This window comes from Trypanosoma cruzi, genomic scaffold (genome assembly GCF_000209065.1).
Source record: "Trypanosoma cruzi strain CL Brener 1047053516361 genomic scaffold, whole genome shotgun sequence".
Lineage (NCBI taxonomy): Eukaryota > Euglenozoa > Kinetoplastea > Trypanosomatida > Trypanosomatidae > Trypanosoma > Trypanosoma cruzi.
Genome location: NW_001849420.1, coordinates 67,312 through 86,146, shown reverse-complemented (window position 1 = coordinate 86,146; position 18,835 = coordinate 67,312). Strand labels below are relative to the sequence as shown.

Here is an 18,835-nt window from a genome sequence, read left to right as displayed (position 1 = left end):
ATCAAAATGGCTACGAAAATGGCCCCCAAATGAAGTCTTTTCCCAAATTCCTACCAAAAGACACAACGAACAAAAAACGGTAAAAATGCTATTCTTCCGGCACACGTCAATGCCTCATAATTCCACTGTCACCGTAAAGGTCTGTGGATACATTATGATAAAATGGAGGCAGTGTAGCGTTAAAACCAAAAAAATAAAAATAAAAAATAGAGACAAAACAAGAAAGTAAGTAAACAGAAAATTCAAGACGCAGTCGGTCTGATATATTTATACTTAAATCACTAAAAAATATAAGGGGGCATTTTAGTCACCAAATAATATCCTCTACTCAGCTCGCCACTCACATTTATCAATCTTAATTTCCCCTTTAACTCATTCAAAGCCCTTTCACCTGCTTGTTCGTCGGTAATTCTGCCCTTTCATGGCCTGCATTGAGAAGTTGCAACTCCAAGGAAATTATTTCTTCGTCGGCCTTCACTGCCGCCGCGCGGAACCGGAAGTACATGACAACAACGGCCACAATCAGTGCAAGAAGAACGGCGCCAAGAACGGCAACGATGATGATGACAACATACTTACTATTTCCACCAGCCACTGGCACAGATGGAGGCACGTTGTCGGCTTTCCACCCAGGAACATCCGCCCCAGCCCCCAACACAAGAAATCCTGCACTTTGCTCTGCGCCCCACTCCGTTTCCGACACACGGACACGGACCTGGATTGAGTGCTTGCCATGTTCCTTGCCCCGCGGAATGCTGAGAACACAGAAAAGCTCCTTCTCCGTGGCATTAGTCACCCTGCAGAGAATAGGGTTGGCGGACGCGGCATCACCCACAACCACATCGTTATACAAGGGATACACAGGGTTAAAGTTCTTACCGCGAAAAATCACTTCCGCACCTGTAACGCAGTTTACGCTTGCGGCAGCGCAGTTCCCCGCCGCGAACTCAACCAAAGGATCCGGTGGAAGGACATGAATCGTGTTGACGGCACCTTCCTCAAAAGGTACTGGTGCCTCCCCGTCCAAGAGAGAGACGTTCCAGCCGCCCACGGTCCCGGCTTGAACCTGCATTTCGCAGGTCAATACACCGGTAGTGACTTTTTGGACAGCACACGTCGGGGCCGCCATTGTGTCGCCTCCCGAAACAGCAGGATTAAATCGGACAATATAGCTTGAGTCGGTTATAAACGTCCCAAACATCTCAAGGTCATCACCATTGCGCACGCTAAAAGGCCGTATAGCTCCCACGGTGGCCTTTGCGTGTGGTACGGGGCTCGACACACTCACGTTGACAACCTGGTTCACCACCTTGGAAGATTCAATTAGCACCGAATCTTGCTTGGACACCCCTTTATAGCACGAGAGGCAAATACAGAGACAACTGAGTTTGCCCGAATATCCGTAAAGGTCTTGTTTGAAGTACGCACTGACACTGGATGACAACACGGCAACACGGTCCAGTTGACTCTTGAGCGCCGCGGTGCACGCATCTGCATCGCACGTGGCTGATGATCTGCTTGCAGTAAACGGAAGCAGCAGGACATCACCCTTGTTCACGCCGCCCTCAATTTTGAACAAAGTTTTCTGTGTGCCCACCACCTCACCGGGGGTAAGTCTTGTCTCCTTGTAGGCCAAAGTGTTCACCGCCATCCTGCCCCTTGCATCGGTGTTGTAGACAATGACGTTGAATGTCCCGGCACGGAGAGGGGGAACAACAACGCGGTGCTCTTCTATGTCGAGCACCCCGGAAAAGTCCAACGACGGTGGCTGTTCAAGAGCATAAGTCAAATTAAAGTACTCCTTCACACCTTTCCCGGAGCTTTTTGTGTTTATTATCGCCATGCGCCACCGCGGATCCACACCCGAGACAAATAGAGGACACCTTTCATTCTCAACACACGCAACACGATCGACAATTGGACTCTTGATTTCAACAAACACCTCCAACCTCCGGCTCTCACGACTTTGAGCAAACGCCTGAGCAAAAATTGTCGAGGACTCCGAGATGGTAAAGGGGCGTGTGTACAGTGCCATCTCTTCTGCATTGTTAACGGCGTACTTGATGGTGGCCCCAGGCGTAGCACAGGTTATTGTCACCGTTTGTGTGACGGCTGCAGGGTCGTCAACCGTCAAAACGGGCGCCTCAACAACAACGGGGATCTCATATGTGTAGCCCAACTCGCCCTCCGCAGTGGAGGAAGGAGTGATGCTCAGCCATATGAACGGTGCTGAATTATCGCCGCAGCACGGCACAAGATGACGTTCGGTTATGTTGTCACCGGTCTCGCCCCAGATTGGAGCGCGACCATCATGAGCGTCTCGCCACGTCTCGCACATCGATGTGCCGTTGCCGCCGCCTGCAAACACCTGAACCCATTCATTTTCATCATTCTTCACAGGGACAAAGGAAGAGCCCTCAGGCACGGGGAACACGCCCGGGCGTCCCACACCAAAAGGGCACACAGCTGATAGTGGGCACAACTCCATACGCCTCGTCTCAGCACACAACGCGTTTGCCGCAGTCCAACTCATCCTGCTGTTCCTTGTGTCGATCAGGTGAAACGAGTTGTTCGCTCTGAGCTTAATTACCAGTTGGTTCCACCCCTTGTTCAGTGGCAAGGTCTCGCGCACCTCCTTCTCCGAAGAAAGGGGTGACGAGCCAACCAACTGGCCATCCAGCCACATTGCATAGCCCCCATGAAAAATGACACGCGCCGTCGCCTCCATCGACTCCGTGGCATACAACACAACAGACCAATACTGATTGGAGTTTCCACCAAAAGGGCGGTGACCCCAGATGCCATCTGTGCTCACTCTTCCCACCCATTGGTACTGACGCTCTCGCCCCAATGTCCAGATGCTTTGATTTGAAAGCAAACCAGGCATGTAGCTTGCATCAATCGGAAGGTCAGCAAACTCATCCGCCACCGCCGTATTGTTCAATGGATTAAAGGGAATCGCTCCAACCCGAGACTTGATATCGACTAATTCCATGAGTGACAAAAGTGGTCTGTTGGGTCGAATGGGAGCCACGCCAAAAGGGAGATTGCTACCAGTGGTATGGGCACTGCCAAGACGATAGTTATCAAAGTGAATGTAAAAAGTTAAACCCCATGACTGTCCTTTCGTGGCGGCAATGCGCACAATCAGCTGATGCCACCCGCGCGAAACCGGCGTGGTGAAATTCTCTTTTAAAGGGCCAGTGTCGCTTGGGCGACTGTACACCGGTTTGCCATCAATATAAAAATCGGTTTTGCCGCCAGTGATGAAGGTCCAGCCAACAGGAACCTTTTCCTCGTAGCCGCTGTAAAGGGCGATGGCGACGTATGACACAGCAGCCTCCTTGTCCTTTGGAAGACTCTCTGCAGAAACGGGAATCCGGCCACCATAAAAGACAAATACCTTCCAAAATTTGCCGCTCATGTGTTCTCCTGGCTTCGGGATGGCCGTACTCACGTTGATGAAGTCCTCGTCGAGTGCGCCGTACAGATACTCTTCCCTTTGCTCTCCCAAATGAAGAAGGTAGAACATATAGTTGTTGTTCCATATTTCGTAGGCACCCTCCGGAATGTCTGGCATGACGGCGTGAGTGTAGCCAACCGCAGTGCCCACCACACGCATTGAAAAGCTCGAGACGGCGGTGCACTTTCGAGGATCTTCTGTTGCTGTCGAATTGTCAGAGAACAACTTGACAAGGACCTGATGGTAGCCTTGCATTACACCAACGGCAAACGAACCCCTCCGTGAGCCGCCCTGTTCCCGGGGAACAAAGCGTTTACCAGCAAAGTACATCACAGCGGCGGTGTCAAACTCATATTGCAGCACGATACGCTGATCCGCGGCACTGTAAACAGCGACAGCATAGTACTGCACACTTTTGCACGGCACCTGCACCCGAAACACACCATCCGCCTGGGTCACGTTTTCCCACTTGTCCCTCACTGGAGGCAGCGTGTAGGGCTCCACCGTGTTGAAGTGACCGGCAACAGGGCGGATTCGAGACTCACCGCCCACGATGGAGGATGCAAACCAATCTTCGTTAAGTGCCGCAATCCCATCCACAGGACCGATTGCCGTGCCCGCCTTGCCAAATCGCACAAGCGCCGGGATGTTTTCGCCGGCAGTCGGTGCCACATCCCACGGGAGTTTCCCAAAAACATCCACCACAGCCTTCAGTTGCCTTGTGTTCACCGTATCGGGTCCGGATACAAGGTCTACTATGATGGTATATTTCGCAGCGCTAGGATCTGAGGCGTTGGCAAAATGCGTGTACCTTCCCGTTGGACTTGTCACAGTGACTTTCTTTCCGTTTGTCGTAATATTAAATGTGACATTTTCAAGAACTGGCTCACTTCGCATGTTCCACAAGTTGACTTCAAATACCACTGGAACGTTGGGGACAGCAGCCTTTGGCTTTGTACCCCAGGCAAGATACATTGCAGGTTCCTTCGGAGAGAATAACAGGCGGTACGGCCGGTACCAAGCGGCATTCTGACCGGGCATCAGCGCGCAACAGCCTCCCGTGTGGTTATCGTTGCTCCCGTTGTCACCCCAGAACGATAGTGTACTTCGCTCAACGTTGACATAGCCTTCTGCGGATCCGCCCAACGCATCCTCGTAGATGGACGGTGTGACGGGGAAAGTGTGTCCATCCCACGTGGCGTCTCGAGGGTCCTGCGGGGCGTAGAGATACTTTTGTTCCCTCGTCGGGCTGGTGAGAAGGTCACAGAGATGAACGCCCTTTTGGGGGATAAGATAGTCTGTGAAGTTTCCCATCTCAATTATCAAGACGAATTTGTCACCATTTACGTCGAATTTACCACAGGAATTAATAAAATTTTTATCGTTCGCTTTAAATCCATTCTTTATGTCCTCCGCCGTCAGTTTGTGGGAGCCGTCCAGAACACCAATGACGATTTCCTCCGCGTCGGCAGCACTGATAAAAAGAAGGGAAACCATCACGGCCAACACGACAACGTAGGCTTGTCGGGAAGCAGGAGACGGGACTGTTGGCATTTTCCAATGCTTGCCTTTGCCTTCTGCACAAAACCCAATCCCCCTTCACGACGCAGTCGGTTTCCTCTTGCGTTTCACTAGTAAAAACCGCTGCTGGTGTTGTGTATGACCTTTTTCTTTTTTTTTCTCACGTGCAACAGGAAATAACGGCTGTCGTTAGTTTCCTGGTTTATCGGCCAATATGTTGCAGTTAACACTGGAGCTTTTTTTCTTTGAAAACCCACCAAAGACCAAAGGGAAAAGAATGCACCACATATTTGGAGACGCAAAAAACAAGCACACAAAGGGAGAGACACATAGCACCACCCAAGAAGGGACAGCGGGAAAAACCAAAAATAAACGAATAAAAAATGTATACTTGTGTGATTTAAGGCCATAAAAGGGTTGTGCAAAACACAGGGCCAAAAATGTGCCTGTGCTGCAGACGCTGCGTCCATGAAGAGGACTGTGAGGGAAGCAAGAAACAAAAGAAGAAAAAAACATAAAAAAAATAAAACACATTATTGAAACAAGGGTGTATTTCTTTTTGTTTTTAGTTTTAACCAAAAATACGCAATTAAATTTTATAGATTCGTCCACTTACCGAATAAATGCCACTCTTGAAGTGAGAAGAATGCAGTGCAAAGTTATATTAAATACTCGCGGGGTGGCACGTCGGCGTTCGTGTTTCAGCCTGGTTTATAAAATATAAAGACCCCTCCGCCCCCCTTTTGCTCAGAGAGCGGTTTCCCTTTTGTTCACACCAAACAGCGTCCACTCCTGCCCGGTGGGTGAGTTCGAGAGGAAACGGGCTCGTCTTGGCTGTCACGGCTTGCGCTCGTCCCCTCCGTCGCCCTCGCGACGTCGAGTGCGTCGCACACAACACTGGCTAGAACGAGGCATAACACCGGGAAAAAACGCACCGCAGCAGTAAAAGGAGGTAAACTCCAATAACCAGCCATTTGGACGTCGCTAAAGCCACAAGAGAAAAGAGATCCGCGAGCGCAAGCCGGACGGTCACAGGCAAGATGGGCCAAATTGTGTCACTCGTCGCCCGCCCAGAGTCGCTGCAGACAGTCAAAGAGGCAAAAATGAGACCTCCCCCCTCCTCATGGCCCCCTCTAAACACACGTCTGCAATGAAGGCATTCACGGGCATTTCATTTTACATTACACACTCCTGATTGTGCGGCAGGGTGGCCAAGTATAAAGTGTCCCTTTTCACTTTTAAATGATGACGGTTCTATCACCACACAAAAATAAGATCAAAGATGCCTTCCAACGAAGGCAAAATGGTTGCATTCGAAAAAGAAAAACAGTATGAAGCAATGCAAATGCCTCCAACAAACAGGGGAAAAGGGGGAACAGTCAGCAACAACAACAACAAATAATAATAATAATAATAATAAGAGATAAATAAGAAATAATTGCAACAATAAGAACAGCAACCAAAGAAAAAAATAATAATAAAATAAAAAAGAAAATTGGCACATGTACTTTGACGCGACCATTCATAAATTATTTACCAATTTTTTCTTATTGCTGCTCTTGATCGTGTTGTTTTCATGGAGTAAATCCTATCTGTAAATCACAGTCGCAGCGATATGTGTGGCTTTCTCAAAAGCAGATCACGGACTCCATAAAGCGTGAGTGATGTGCAACGCGCGGCGCTTAGCCGTTGCAGTGAAGTACTCTCTGCAAGGCTGTTGATGTCGCAAACGAGATCGAGGTCGTCAAGTACAAGATCCGTTAATGTGGGCAGTTTCTCAAGCCCTTGCAGACCCTCTGTGGTGAGTCGCTGGCAGCCACGAAGGTTCAAGTACCGTAGGTTCGGGCAGCCATTCGCAAGGCAGGAGACGGAGTCCACACCACAGAACGCCATGTTGAGGTGACAAAGACGAGAACAGTCCCCAATGTTGTTGATGCCAGACGTACGCAGGTGTTCCATGGAGGCAATGTGAAGCACCTCCAAGCATGGACATGACCCGAAAAAACCAATGTCACTAGCCTGGCAGTTTACCATGGAAAGTACGCGCAATGTGGGGATCTCCTCAATGCCATAAAGTCCCTCGTTGGTAATATTTGCACAATTATCTATATACAATTCCTCAAGCGATATAGATGTCTTCAAAAAAGCAACGCTTATGATGGGAGTATACGATAAACGAAGAATTTTAAGGGTGGAAATACGGACAACACCCTCAATACCCTCCTGTTCTAAATGCTTGCAGCGACTCAGGTCAAGCTCCACTAAACTGCAAGATCCATAAATCGCCTCCACGTTGATGACGTTAGTGTCCTGCAGTGAAAGGTACTGCAACGTCGCACAGCGGTCGAGGTTACGAATAGAGCCTCGTAAAACTCGTTTGCAATTGTTGAGGCGAAGATGACGTAAAGATGGGCTTTCAGCCAACAGACTCGTTGAATCCACGCGTGTGAACTCAAGTTCAAGAAACTCCAAATGAGGCAGAGTCTCTAACCCCATAATAGAGGCCGTGCTGATTCCATTGCATCGGGTTAACAAGAGTACACGAAGTGTTTTACACTCTGACAAAAAATTAACTTCCCGTATCCCGCTTGAGTGGGCCAGAGAGACATGTTCCAAATGAGCTCTCTCCACTCCTTGTAATGCATTTCCGGAGTATATGCGGCATGCATGTAGTATCAGCTCTCTTAGAGATAAACACCCGCCAACAAAGGAGAGAGCATCCACACTTACCCGCTCAAGGTGCAGTACCTCAAGTGTTGGAATTTGTTCGATCCCTTGCAAAGAAGAGGCGCTGAAGGCGGAATCAAGCGCCACATGTAATTCCCGCAATGATGTTGAGACATTCAGAGCCGAGAGTTGACGAATAGAAGTTCCCTCTATCCACAATACTTCCAGCTGTGGGAGTGACTCAAGACCATAAATACCACTTGTCTCTAGTCTGGGGTTGGAAAGAAGATACAACTCCTTCATCCGTGTGGGTTGATGTGCGAGAAACGGCAAGGATTCCATTGCCGAAGGACATATGTAGAGGACCTCAAGCGAACTCAGCTGTTCCAATCCTTCCATGTCTGTTTTATCGAGTAGATGAGACACGTTAAATGAATTCTCAGTCGGTGTTATCAACTTACTGTTTTCATTGTAAACTGCAGCGCCGGGTGGTGGGACAAAAGAACTCTCCGTGTCTGAAAGACCTCTACCCTCTTTATAAGTGTTCAAATTCTCAGAAGACAAAATGTTTTGCTCTCCAGTTTGAAAATGAATTTTCTGAAGACGACCGAGTACCCTCATATCTCTCTTGATGCAATCCACCTCTTCAACATACGGCGCAAGCACGTCATCGTCGTCAAACCTCTTTCGGGATTGCCCCAACAACAATGCAGGGCGTGGCAACAAACAAAGCACACGGAGCGCGGGAATTCCAGCAAGCATACATTTGATCCACCACCACATTTCTCTGGGTGGTGGTATCCGCCCCTCGTCTAATGAAAGGTACAACTCCTTTAGCTGCGGCAATTCACCTACGAGGGATGTTGCCAGCCACGCCAAATGACGCTCAGTGATATGAAGAGCCAAGCCACGCGCTCTAGAGAAGACACGAATATTATCAGGCTGTGCAGAAAGAAGATGTGAACTCTCTGTAGTATCCCTTGCCATTTCGTCTACGGCCAACGGCATACGGTTCCTTGTGTCACTCCACCAGTTCTTATCGTGCTGTGGCCGCGAAAGCCAGTACAAAAGATCTTCGGTTGGTGGTGGGGCATCATGGGATATAAACGCATGACAGGTAGAAGACATGTCCTCCACAACTAGCACGTTGTTGTTTGTTCCCTTTAAGTAGAGGACAGCCTCCGTGTCGTGACTAGCAAGTATGCCCTTGTGCCACAATTGATCAAGCAGCATCGCACAGTGGTGGTCGTGGCCAGGCGCCATGCGGTGGAGATGTCGACGTGGCACGGCAACCCCTTCACGGAACACATTGCCGTCCCCGAGAATAAGTTTGGCGACGGTGTTGTCAAGCAGTTCGGGGTAGTTTGCCGTAATTATCTTCTCTACAAGGCCAATCCAGTTGAGTTGTTCCATTCGGCGTCGAAACCAGGGAGAGACGCAGGCAAGCGCATATGGTGCGGGTCGGCAACAGTACGCCAACACCGCATTGAAGTCAATGTTGTGTTGTAGTTTTTGTTGCTGCTGCCATGCCGCCGCTGAGGTTGAGACAAAATGCATCGGTGGCAAACAACGGAGGTAACAACGGTACTCCGCAAAACGTCCCTACCTGGCAGGTATGCCCAAGATGTGACAGAAGCAGGGAAATGCGGCAATGTTTGAGATCCTTCCCACCAGTTCTCTTATTGTTATTATTATTACTACTTTTCCTTCTTCCTTTTCCTCCCCTGTTCTCTTTCTTTCTCTTTCTCTCTCTCTCTCTCTTCCTCTTCAAGGAATCAACGAATTTACTCTTGTGCGGTTGCCCACATAACTGCACGCTAAAGGGCAGGAAAAAAAATATACGCAAGAGCAATTTCTCCTTCGCTCTTCCTCTCCCTCTCCCTCCTTTCCAATTCCTCTTTAAACAATACTTTTATCTATCCCCCCTCCCCCCCTCTATATGTGTATATGTATATAACTTCTCAATGTCGCCCAGCAACAAAAGCCACTTGCAGATGAAAAAACACTCCTACCAGCACCGCTTGTACCTCACAGCAGCGTGCGTCCAAGAAAAGAGATTAAAAAAAAAAAAAAGAGAATTAAAAAAATGGGCAAAGAAAAAAAAAAAAAAAACAGCACACACACGCACACACGCACAAGAAAAAAAAAAAAAAAAAGAATGAATCCCTAACGAGAAGAACGTTTTGTCGTGTGCAAGCATCCCCCTCAACAGGAGAACCACCGGAGCAACCAGTCAAAGAAAAGAACAACGGTCATCATCATCATCATCATGGTAAAATATATCGTACGATTGGCTCTGACTGGCTGTCTTTCATTTTTTTTTTTTTTTTTTTCTATGGCGGGGCCCGGTCACCAACAATCTTTTGGTTCCTGTTGATGTTTTTGACACAAAGTCGCTGCGGCCGCCCCATCATTCACCACCACCGCCACCGCCTCTTTCCGTCCATTTCCCCTCGCCCACCTCACCTCTTTTTGTTTGTTTTTTTTTTTTTGCTTTTTGCTTCTCTTCTTCACTCTATACAAAAGAACTCAGGCCGCACCACAAAGGGAGAAACGCACAGGGGAGAAAAGTCAAAAAAGCGAAAAAAAAAAAAAAAAAAGACAAAAATCACCTCTTTCGCTCCGAGTTTTTTTTTTTTTTTTTTTTTTTTCAGCTCCTTCTCCTTCACTGCCAGTGGACAACTGTGCGTGTGCACCATCACCGCACAGAAAGCCAAAAGCACACACGAAAACGTTTAAAATGTAAAAAAAAAAAAATCAACCATACACACACACACACATGCAGAAAGAGGGAAAAAGAAAACAGAGAAAAAAAAAAAAAAAAAAGAGCGCGACAGTAAGTTCCCCTACACACTATTGCATTAAAGTCTATCGTGTCAATTACACTCACCCGTGTGAGAACGCCGGCTCAACTTCCTCTCCTCAAAGTCTTTCTTTAAACTCAGCTTTTCAATTATTGTTTTGCTTATTGTGGCCTATGTACACAACCACACACAAACACACACGCAGCGAAGTTCCCCCCCCGTCAGTGAACAAGACCGTACATCGCCGCAATGTCACCCTCTTCCTCTTCCTCCTCTTCCTCCTCTTCCTCCTCTTCCTCTTCCCCACCGGTCTCCTCATCGTCGTCGCTAACGGTGAAGAAGCGGTGACTCAGCCACTCCGGTATCAGCGATGAGTTCTGCTCCCCAAAAAACGTCACACTGCCGGGGCCAACCACCTCCAGCCAGACAGAGCCATCCACATCAAAGCGAAGGTCAACGTTACTGCAGATATCAGTCTGCCGCGGGAGGACCACATCAAAAAGACCCGCCAACTGAACCTGCTCAAGGGGATGGGCCGCAGCGGTGGTCGTCGATTGAAGCAAATGTGACTCGTTCTTCTTATTTTTACTGTTTTTACTCTTGTTTTTATTACTTTCATCGTTTCCATGAGCCGCCATCAAAGCCGTCGTTGTTTCATCATGTTGGCTCCATGGAAAACACGCCACGGTGTGGCTTTCCAGCTCCCCCGACGCGCAAAGCGTTCGAAGACGCGCAAAGGTTGCGGGACAAATAGAGGTGTCTGCCTTGCTTGGCGGCGTGGTCAAGGCAAGTTTGTCCTTATGCTGCATGTACGCCTCCAGTTCGTCTGAGCTGGGGGGAGTGAAGGTGATGTGTGTGATGCGGACGGAGCTCTGCAGCTGCTGTGCGGCGCATGTCTGAAAGCCGTAAGGCTCCGCCTCGGACACCATCACTCGGAACGACGTTGCCGTCACTTCCTCCCTCTCCTCCATCGTTGATAGTTTTAAAATTTCTTCTTTTCCTTCTTTTTTTTTTTTTTCTTTGCTTTTTTCTTGTTTTTATTTTGTCCTCTTCGTGCCACTCGCAATTCTCGACGATGGGGGGTCGCGCGGCGCCTCACAAGAAGTAATGAACTTCGGAGAGGTGCGCCTCCGTGCGTGGGTGGCCCGTGGATATATGTACTTTTGTTGTTGTTGTTGTTTCTCACGTGTTACCCGGAAGATCCTTCGCCACCGCCCCGACGTGAAAAAGACAAAACAAGTGACAATTCCCACAATTCCGCCCAAAGAGACAACTGAATGAAAGCGCAGGTCGCCGCAGTCACGAAATCAAACACACACACAGACAAAAAAAAAAAAAGAAAAAAAAAAAGGAAAAAAAAACTACAACCTTGGAGGAGTTTTGCTGATAAAAAAAAAAAAAAAAAAAGAAAAGGCAAAAAAGAAAAAAAAAGGGTTCCGGGCTGAAACAGAAGAGGAAAAACAATAAAAAAGCCATGTCAATTCGTATGGTTACACGCACACACACAGATACACACAGGCGGGCAACCAAACAACATGCGAATTTCACTGACGCAGCTTTATTCCGCGCCACAGGCTACTGTTGTTCTTGTTGTTACTGTTTTTGTTGTCTCCTGATTTCTAAACTTCGTCTCGCCGCGGCGGGGAGAGTTCTTGTGCGGTGGTTTGCGCTGCTCCGCCTCACGCACCTCATGAACCTCAGGAACCCAATGCCGCGTGGTACGCTCAATCAGATCACTAAGTGTTGTTTTGCTGCTCTTACACCTGCGGCATGCCCCCAGCATCTCCACATACATGACACCGCCTTCCAGACTCACAAATCGAATGTCTCCTCCGTCAAGCTGGAGCTGTGGTCGAATGGTCGTTGAAATAAGTTCCTTAAGGATGAGAACCACTTCCGAATCGCCCTCCTGTGGCAGTGTGTCCGGGTGAGGATGGGGGGCATCCGGATCCACATGGGGCCTCCCGCTGAACAGATGATCCGTGAGGAGCGCACTCACGTGCAGCTTCAGTTCACTCCAGTGGGTAGAAAGAAGGAGATCACGCAGTGTCGCTTCATCCACGTGCTCGCCAGTGCCTATCTCCTCCTCTGTTTCCTTCTCCGATAGTTTGTCCCGTTTTGGTTGCCTCGCATCTTCCCTATGAAGCGATGATTCCCCGTTGCTGTTCGTGACGCCCTGTTCTCCGTGATCGTTTGATGATGATGATGATGTCGGTGGTGGCTGGACTCCGTCAGCATCCCCCTCCAGCATGGCGTCCACCACTCGCTGCTGCAGTGCCGCCGAACGTCGTGCCGCTTCCTTCGGTGTGTCCGTGCGGCTGCCCATTTTATGTGCGAAGTAACGCGCTGCCGCGTCCGCGTCGGCATCATCAACACGCCGCACGGTCACAAAGTGTGGCCCGATCGTCACCTCCTCAACCATCGGCAAGCCGTGCAGAATCTTCTCTGCCAGCGGCGACTGAAAACAGTTGTCGAGATCAAAGCGTAACGTGCCGGCGTGACCCGCCGGTAGAAAAGCCACGTCGTTAACGAAAAACTTATAGCACGCCTCGTTTGGGGTCTCTTGAAAGCGTATTAAAAAAGCACGTCGCGGCATCCAACACGCCACGTCCCACATGCCTGTTCCCTGCGGCACATTAAGCGGTCGCTGGAATATGTGGCGGGTGGAAATTTGTGCCCATCGGTGCAAAAGCATCCACACCATGCGAATATACGCACATACAAATACACAAACACAAACAGACACGCCCCCCTTACAAGCGGTGCTGAAAGGTAAAAAAGCTTCAAAAAAAAAAAAAAAAAAAGCAAAGACCCATTGCCGGATAAAAGAAAGACGCATCGATACCTATTAACGCAGCGCTGTGCACGCACACACACACACACACACACAGAGAGAAAGAGATAGAAAACGCCTTCTTCATTACCGTACCTCAGCGTCATATTAACTCATGGTCTAACAAAAAAACATATAAAGAAAAAAAAAAAAGGAAACATGGTTACACGAAAAGGTGCGACCGCTGCTTCTCCTCCTCGGCGATGGCCTCACTGATCATAAGGGGCACTTCTGTGTCCATCGCCTCATTCACCGTCATTTGAACCGCGTATTTTTGTTTCAATGTCCTTTTCCATTTCTGAATGTTCTCCTGAACGCGCTGTCGGTGAGCTCGAACCTCCTCTTCCTGTTGCTTCTGCATTCGATTGTATATCTCCTGCTGCTGGTAAAACTCCGAGTTCTGTCTTCCCTGCATCGTTTCCAAAGCCTCCTTCTGCAGCATCAATTGGGCCTTCTTCGCTGTGATACTCTGCAACTCCTGCAACCGTGTCTGGGCGGCTTCTGGCAGAGACTTCAGTGGAAGGTCTCCTGCGGTGGGCGGCACGGTTGATGCAATCTCCGCCGCTTCATGTTCCCTCGCAACACGGTTATACAGAGCAACGCAGCCTGCACACTCCAGTTCTGTGAGTCTCGCACGTTCCATCCCACCACGCGCAACCACCTCGTGACAGAGGATCGGATTTTTTACACCGCAGCGAGAGCATCGAAGTGTCACGCGTTCCTCGCAGAGCTGCGGTGACTCTCCGCAGCTTATCCTCTGGAAGTGGTGCACAAGCGTCTGTACAGGGCCCACATCTGATATGCCCGAAACAACACGTTGTCCACACGAAAGCTCCTGTAGTCCGACAAACTCACAGGGTAAACAGAGCTCCCCACAACGCCGTACGCACATGTGACCGCAAGGAAGAACCCGCATACAAGGAAATGGGCAGTTGCTATGCGACGGATCCTCGTCATCCTCCATGGCAAGAGCCCCACTCTCTCTACCAGAGACATGACAAATGCGGAGACATGCATGGGATGGATTTGTGCAATTCTCGTATGGCGCCAAACACAACGAGCGACATGTTTTTTCACCCATCACACGCACTTGGCAACCACCGTAGTCGGAGTATGCGATCAGTGCCAGTTGACGAAAGTTTTCATGATCCGGGCATCGTAGGGCCAAAGCCGCCCCTTTCGCCTCCGGAGGAAGCCAAAACTGTCGTTTTTCACGCATCTGAAGCACAAACCGCTCTAAACGATGCAGTGGCTCAATAAAAGAAAACACTTCTCTGCTCCCCACCAAAATTACCCCACGACGGACATACGACACCGTCCTCCACAGCCACCACTCCAATTGTTCTACAAACGAGCGTTCTGCCCCCAGGCGTTCCCACGCCTGATGCCGCCCCACAGCTGAAAACCGACGCAATCGACGCGCAATTCCCGATAAGCACAGCACCGCCACATCACACTCCTCATCACGCTCGACAAATGCCTCGGAGTCGAACGGAATCGTACAAACGGGTCCCATGATCCCTGTTGCGTCCACATCAGACCCTGACATCATGCCTTCAAGAATCACAGCTTTGTCCTTCACAAAGCCGCAATATACCGTCACTGTCATAGAAGCTTCAATCTCCCGGAGACGGTTGCGCACAAATGCAGCCGCAACACCATCACACGCCACAGCGGCTGACAGCGCCACAGCATGCGTCCAAAACTCCACACTGCACGGTGACGAAAACCCTGCAAGTGCTGCATGTTTGCGCATTGTTTGGCCGTCATCATTATCGTTGCCAAAACCACCACCATCAGCACCTTCAACAACAACAACATTATTGGTGCCCTCTTTATTGCCTGCCACGCCAATTGGAAGCGGTGTGTAGAAGGCCACGGAAGCGTTCCGGCACAATTGTGCCGCTTTATGAATGTCTGGATTGGTGGAACGGAAAGATTCGGATAGCACCACAGTGGAAAGAAGCGGTGTGCCTTGTAATTCCCTTTGCAGCGCCCGAAGGATGACGACGGGGAGGCGTTGTTCATGTTGAAAAGAAGATTCTGCTTGGTGCGAAACAATCGCCGAAGTCACGGATGACAATGTAAGATAAAGTGAGTCGCAAATCTGATCATAGTCATCAACCACAAGATAATGTGGTTGCCATGTACGCAAGAAAGGAATCTCCCGCAGCAATGTTCCTCCCGTCGCAGTCACCACCGTGGCCTTGGAAGTTTGCGAAGTCGCCGCCACAGCTTGTATCAGGTCTAAAAAGAGCAAAAATATATGCCGCCCTTCGTCCATAATTTCTTGCTGCAAAAATGAAAGAAGATCCCTCTGTTTCTCCCAAAACACGGCACGCCACCCTGCGGCTTCAGCTTGGGAATATTCACATAAACTACGTGATGCATTCGGTAAAGTGACCGCATGAAACGCACTATCTGCAGGCCCCATACTTTTCCATACAGTCTCTTGAGGGGTAAAATCAAAATCAGTGCTCCTCACCAATGTTGACGCGTCCCATAAATCTTCAGAGAGATAGGCCTCCCATGTTTTACCTTTACGCAGTGCTTCCGTGAATGTGTCCATTCGTTCCTTTTTAGACATAATCCATGGCAAAAACTCAATAAACAGCTTCCACTCTCCCTCTTCAGGCACAACAATTTCCTCCAATGAACGAGCGATGGTATCAAGAAGATCGCCAAGGCGTTTCAGCCTTTTTAAACGTGTATTCAAAACGGCCGCAAGGGGCGCATTTAGCGATCGTTGGTGACTTTGCTTCATTATAGTTTCAATGGAGCAAAATTGCCGTGCAATGTTCTCTTCTTGAAGCACTCTTGCAGAATGGAAAGGAATTGTCTGCTTGAATGCTCTTGGTCGAAGCAACATCGGCGTATGGCAATGCCTCAGCTTCTCACTCAGATGTACATGTTCTTGAATATGCCCCAGGGCCGCGTTGGTGACCTCCTCTGGGAGGTCCCGAGCAGATGACCCGTCGGATGCCTTGAAAAGATCTTCCATTTCTTCCACCGCAGCCAACTCTCCAAGGCGCGTATAAAGGGTTTGTGCGCTGTGCTTGATCGTGGCGTGCCAAAGGGGCTGGTGCTGTTTCCGCAATGCCTCTTGCATTCGGCCTCGTGAAAGGCTGCTGGCATGCATAAGCGTCGTCTTCCCACATCCGACAGCCCCCACAAGCGTGCGCAATCCGGGCCCTGCCGTCGTCAACGTGTGGAGGCACTCGACCTGTGAAGCAGTAAGAAGGGTAGACGCCGCAATCTCGGAGAGGCAGCGCTGTAGCATTTCGTTCTCCCCCGTCAAGGAGTTAGTTTGCGTAAACATATCCCCTGCAACACTGCTGCTGCCGCTCCCCCACCATAGAACGCCCCCCTTATTTGCCAAATCACCTTTGCCCTGACCGCCCTTGGCACGTCCCACGGCAGTCAAACTATTCAGTTCTTCTTGCCGCATTTGGGTACGCAGCTTCTGAAGGTGTAAAATATAAAGAATATATGAAACGGCCGACGTGCCCAGAGGCAGAAAACGCGGCATTTTGCTGCCCAAATGATCAACAGGAAGATCATCATCATCATCATCATCGCCACTCTCCTTCTCTACGTGACGGGAATCAAAAAAAAGCCACGCCTCCGGAATCCCCTGGTGTTCACTAGATGATGCAGCACTTGCCGCCACAAGTGACGGCAATATGTCTCGATCGCGGAGAACGTAGGCGGTGGTGATAATTGCCGACTCCTTCTCCATTTTATCCACAACACCGCACAAAACGACAGGAAAAACAAATGTCTTGCCATTCAGCATCACCAAAATGAAGCCAAAACAAGAGTGTGCCTCCAGAAGATAACGACTAGAGAAACTCATTTCACTTTTCACACGCAAAGTAACAAACAAGGGCAATCCGAACAGGGCATAAAGTCGAACTTCTTCCAACGAATACTCTGAAAGTTCAAACCGAAGAGATGACTGAGACACTTGCGTGACATGCAACGGCTTCATCATGTTCCCTTGATCTCCATCGCCCGCCCTCGTTGTGTCGACGGATTCCATGTAACTGGATACGGCGCACGCCACTGGACCGTACAACTCTGCATAAGCCGCCAGCATTGCACACTCCACAAAGCGTAACGTCTCTTGTCGAAGGTACGGTGTATACGTCTGGTTCATTGCCATCATCATTTCCCTCAGAGATGACAATTTCAAACCGTGGAGGTCCTTTATATCCTTTAGAGTCGGTGGACGATGAACCCTGTCGACGAGACTCACCGTCTCTGCTAATCGTTCCTTATGCCGCATCCATTGTGCTGCTCGGCGAAAGACACCAATACGGGCCATTTCCTCCACCAGTTTCATGACCGCCTGGATGCCCGGTTGTGGCGCCCTCTTCTCATGCGTCAACCATAACGCAGAGATGCGGTGAAGAACCGTGAGGAATCCACGCTCGGCACTTTCCCTCGCCTCTCTCTGAACTTTTCCCTCTTCCTCCACAACTTCCCGGCAAACGTAGCGCAAAGCAAACTTCATTGCTTCTAGCATAGCTTGCTGCGCACTTGCCCAAGTCGATTCCGAGACATTCCCGGCAAGCTGCGGCAAAACTGAAGAAAGACCTTCCACAAATAGTGGAGACCCCAGGAATTGGTAGACCACTCCCTCCACTGTGCTGGAAAGCGTAATGATGGCCTCCACATTGCCCAAAATGGCCAAATAGAGACGAAGCATGGAGAAAACAAGTTTTTTCACTTGTTGGATCTTGCGCAACTCCACACCATCCAAGTTCTTCAGTTGCTGAATAAAAACAGGCAACTGCAGCGACCGCAACCATGCATCCGCGACGGTGACAGATGCCCCGACGTCTCCCCAAAAAGAATCCATAATGCATGTCATTTGGGCAAGGCCAGGAGGGACAGAAAGAAGCTGGTGCATCCAATTCGCCATCGTCACAGCGTTCCAAGAGACGGCATGAGACCAGTCAGCTTCATCCGTTAATGCAGAGGCATCCAATGCGACAAATTCTACCATCGCCGGAACAAAAGTATTTCCATTCCCTTCCTGAGCATCTGATGTAAATCGCTGAAAAAGCACCAAGTCTCCTATGCACACACGTTTTCCATCCGCGGCAGAGATATCCACAGGTGTAATGGCATCTGAGGTAAACAAGAGTGTCTTACCATCGTTTGCCAAAAGCTGAATAACACCCATTTCCACAGGGCCGTCCGGTCTGACTCCATCGGCTCGCAAAGCCAAAAAGCGACATGTCTTTTCGCGAAATGATGGGGAATTAAGCAGTGCATCTGTGTCTTTCCAAGGAACGGTGGGTCCCACACTCTGTTTGTCGTATTCTGCCGCCGCGGAGCGCGTCATACCATGAGTAATTTCTATTATCGCCGCATGCGAAGACGAAGACGCTGAAAATTGTGGCGCCCTCAAGTTGTCGTTTTCGCCGCCCTCGTCGCGAGAACGCTTTGCGCCAAAAAAGACGGAAGATGCCGGCATTTAAGTGCCACCTGTTGCACCAAGTCGCAAGCGTTCTAATGGCACACCACCTTTTTCCTTTT

The 18,835-nt window shown here is 49.5% G+C and overlaps 5 protein-coding genes across 5 annotated transcripts, besides 18 other annotated features; all 5 read right to left on the bottom strand.

Moving 5' to 3' along the window:
• Positions 1–614: part of a sequence feature (heterozygous, Esmeraldo-like haplotype) that runs on past the window's edge.
• Positions 188–209: a sequence feature (AT_rich).
• Tc00.1047053507711.200 (hypothetical protein, conserved) lies at positions 377–5,017 on the bottom strand (the record flags this gene model as incomplete). Its single annotated transcript, XM_814773.1, has 1 exon — positions 377–5,017. The coding sequence occupies one exon, from the start codon at positions 5,015–5,017 to the stop codon at positions 377–379; it is 4,641 nt and encodes a 1,546-aa protein (XP_819866.1).
• Positions 615–1,762: a sequence feature (areas merged during assembly that could not be assigned to a particular haplotype. This can correspond to areas where the two haplotypes were merged or to regions with more than two copies in the genome that were merged during assembly.).
• Positions 1,763–18,835: part of a sequence feature (heterozygous, Esmeraldo-like haplotype) that runs on past the window's edge.
• Positions 6,382–6,404: a microsatellite.
• Positions 6,410–6,480: a sequence feature (T-rich).
• Positions 6,584–9,208, bottom strand: Tc00.1047053507711.190 (hypothetical protein, conserved; the record flags this gene model as incomplete). Its single annotated transcript, XM_814772.1, has 1 exon — positions 6,584–9,208. One exon carries the CDS (start codon positions 9,206–9,208, stop codon positions 6,584–6,586), a length of 2,625 nt encoding a protein of 874 aa, XP_819865.1.
• Positions 9,380–9,418: a microsatellite.
• Positions 9,711–9,763: a sequence feature (T-rich).
• Positions 10,119–10,162: a sequence feature (A-rich).
• Positions 10,225–10,259: a microsatellite.
• Positions 10,279–10,302: a microsatellite.
• Positions 10,445–10,477: a microsatellite.
• On the bottom strand, positions 10,677–11,426 carry Tc00.1047053507711.180 (hypothetical protein, conserved; the record flags this gene model as incomplete). Its single annotated transcript, XM_814771.1, has 1 exon — positions 10,677–11,426. One exon carries the CDS (start codon positions 11,424–11,426, stop codon positions 10,677–10,679), a length of 750 nt encoding a protein of 249 aa, XP_819864.1.
• Positions 10,712–10,781: a sequence feature (GA-rich).
• Positions 11,444–11,499: a sequence feature (A-rich).
• Positions 11,781–11,816: a microsatellite.
• Positions 11,844–11,886: a microsatellite.
• On the bottom strand, positions 12,014–13,294 carry Tc00.1047053507711.170 (hypothetical protein, conserved; the record flags this gene model as incomplete). The annotated part of the gene is made up of 1 exon (XM_814770.1): positions 12,014–13,294. The coding sequence occupies one exon, from the start codon at positions 13,292–13,294 to the stop codon at positions 12,014–12,016; it is 1,281 nt and encodes a 426-aa protein (XP_819863.1).
• Positions 13,320–13,345: a microsatellite.
• Positions 13,452–18,773, bottom strand: Tc00.1047053507711.160 (hypothetical protein, conserved; the record flags this gene model as incomplete). The annotated part of the gene is made up of 1 exon (XM_814769.1): positions 13,452–18,773. One exon carries the CDS (start codon positions 18,771–18,773, stop codon positions 13,452–13,454), a length of 5,322 nt encoding a protein of 1,773 aa, XP_819862.1.
• Positions 16,845–16,865: a microsatellite.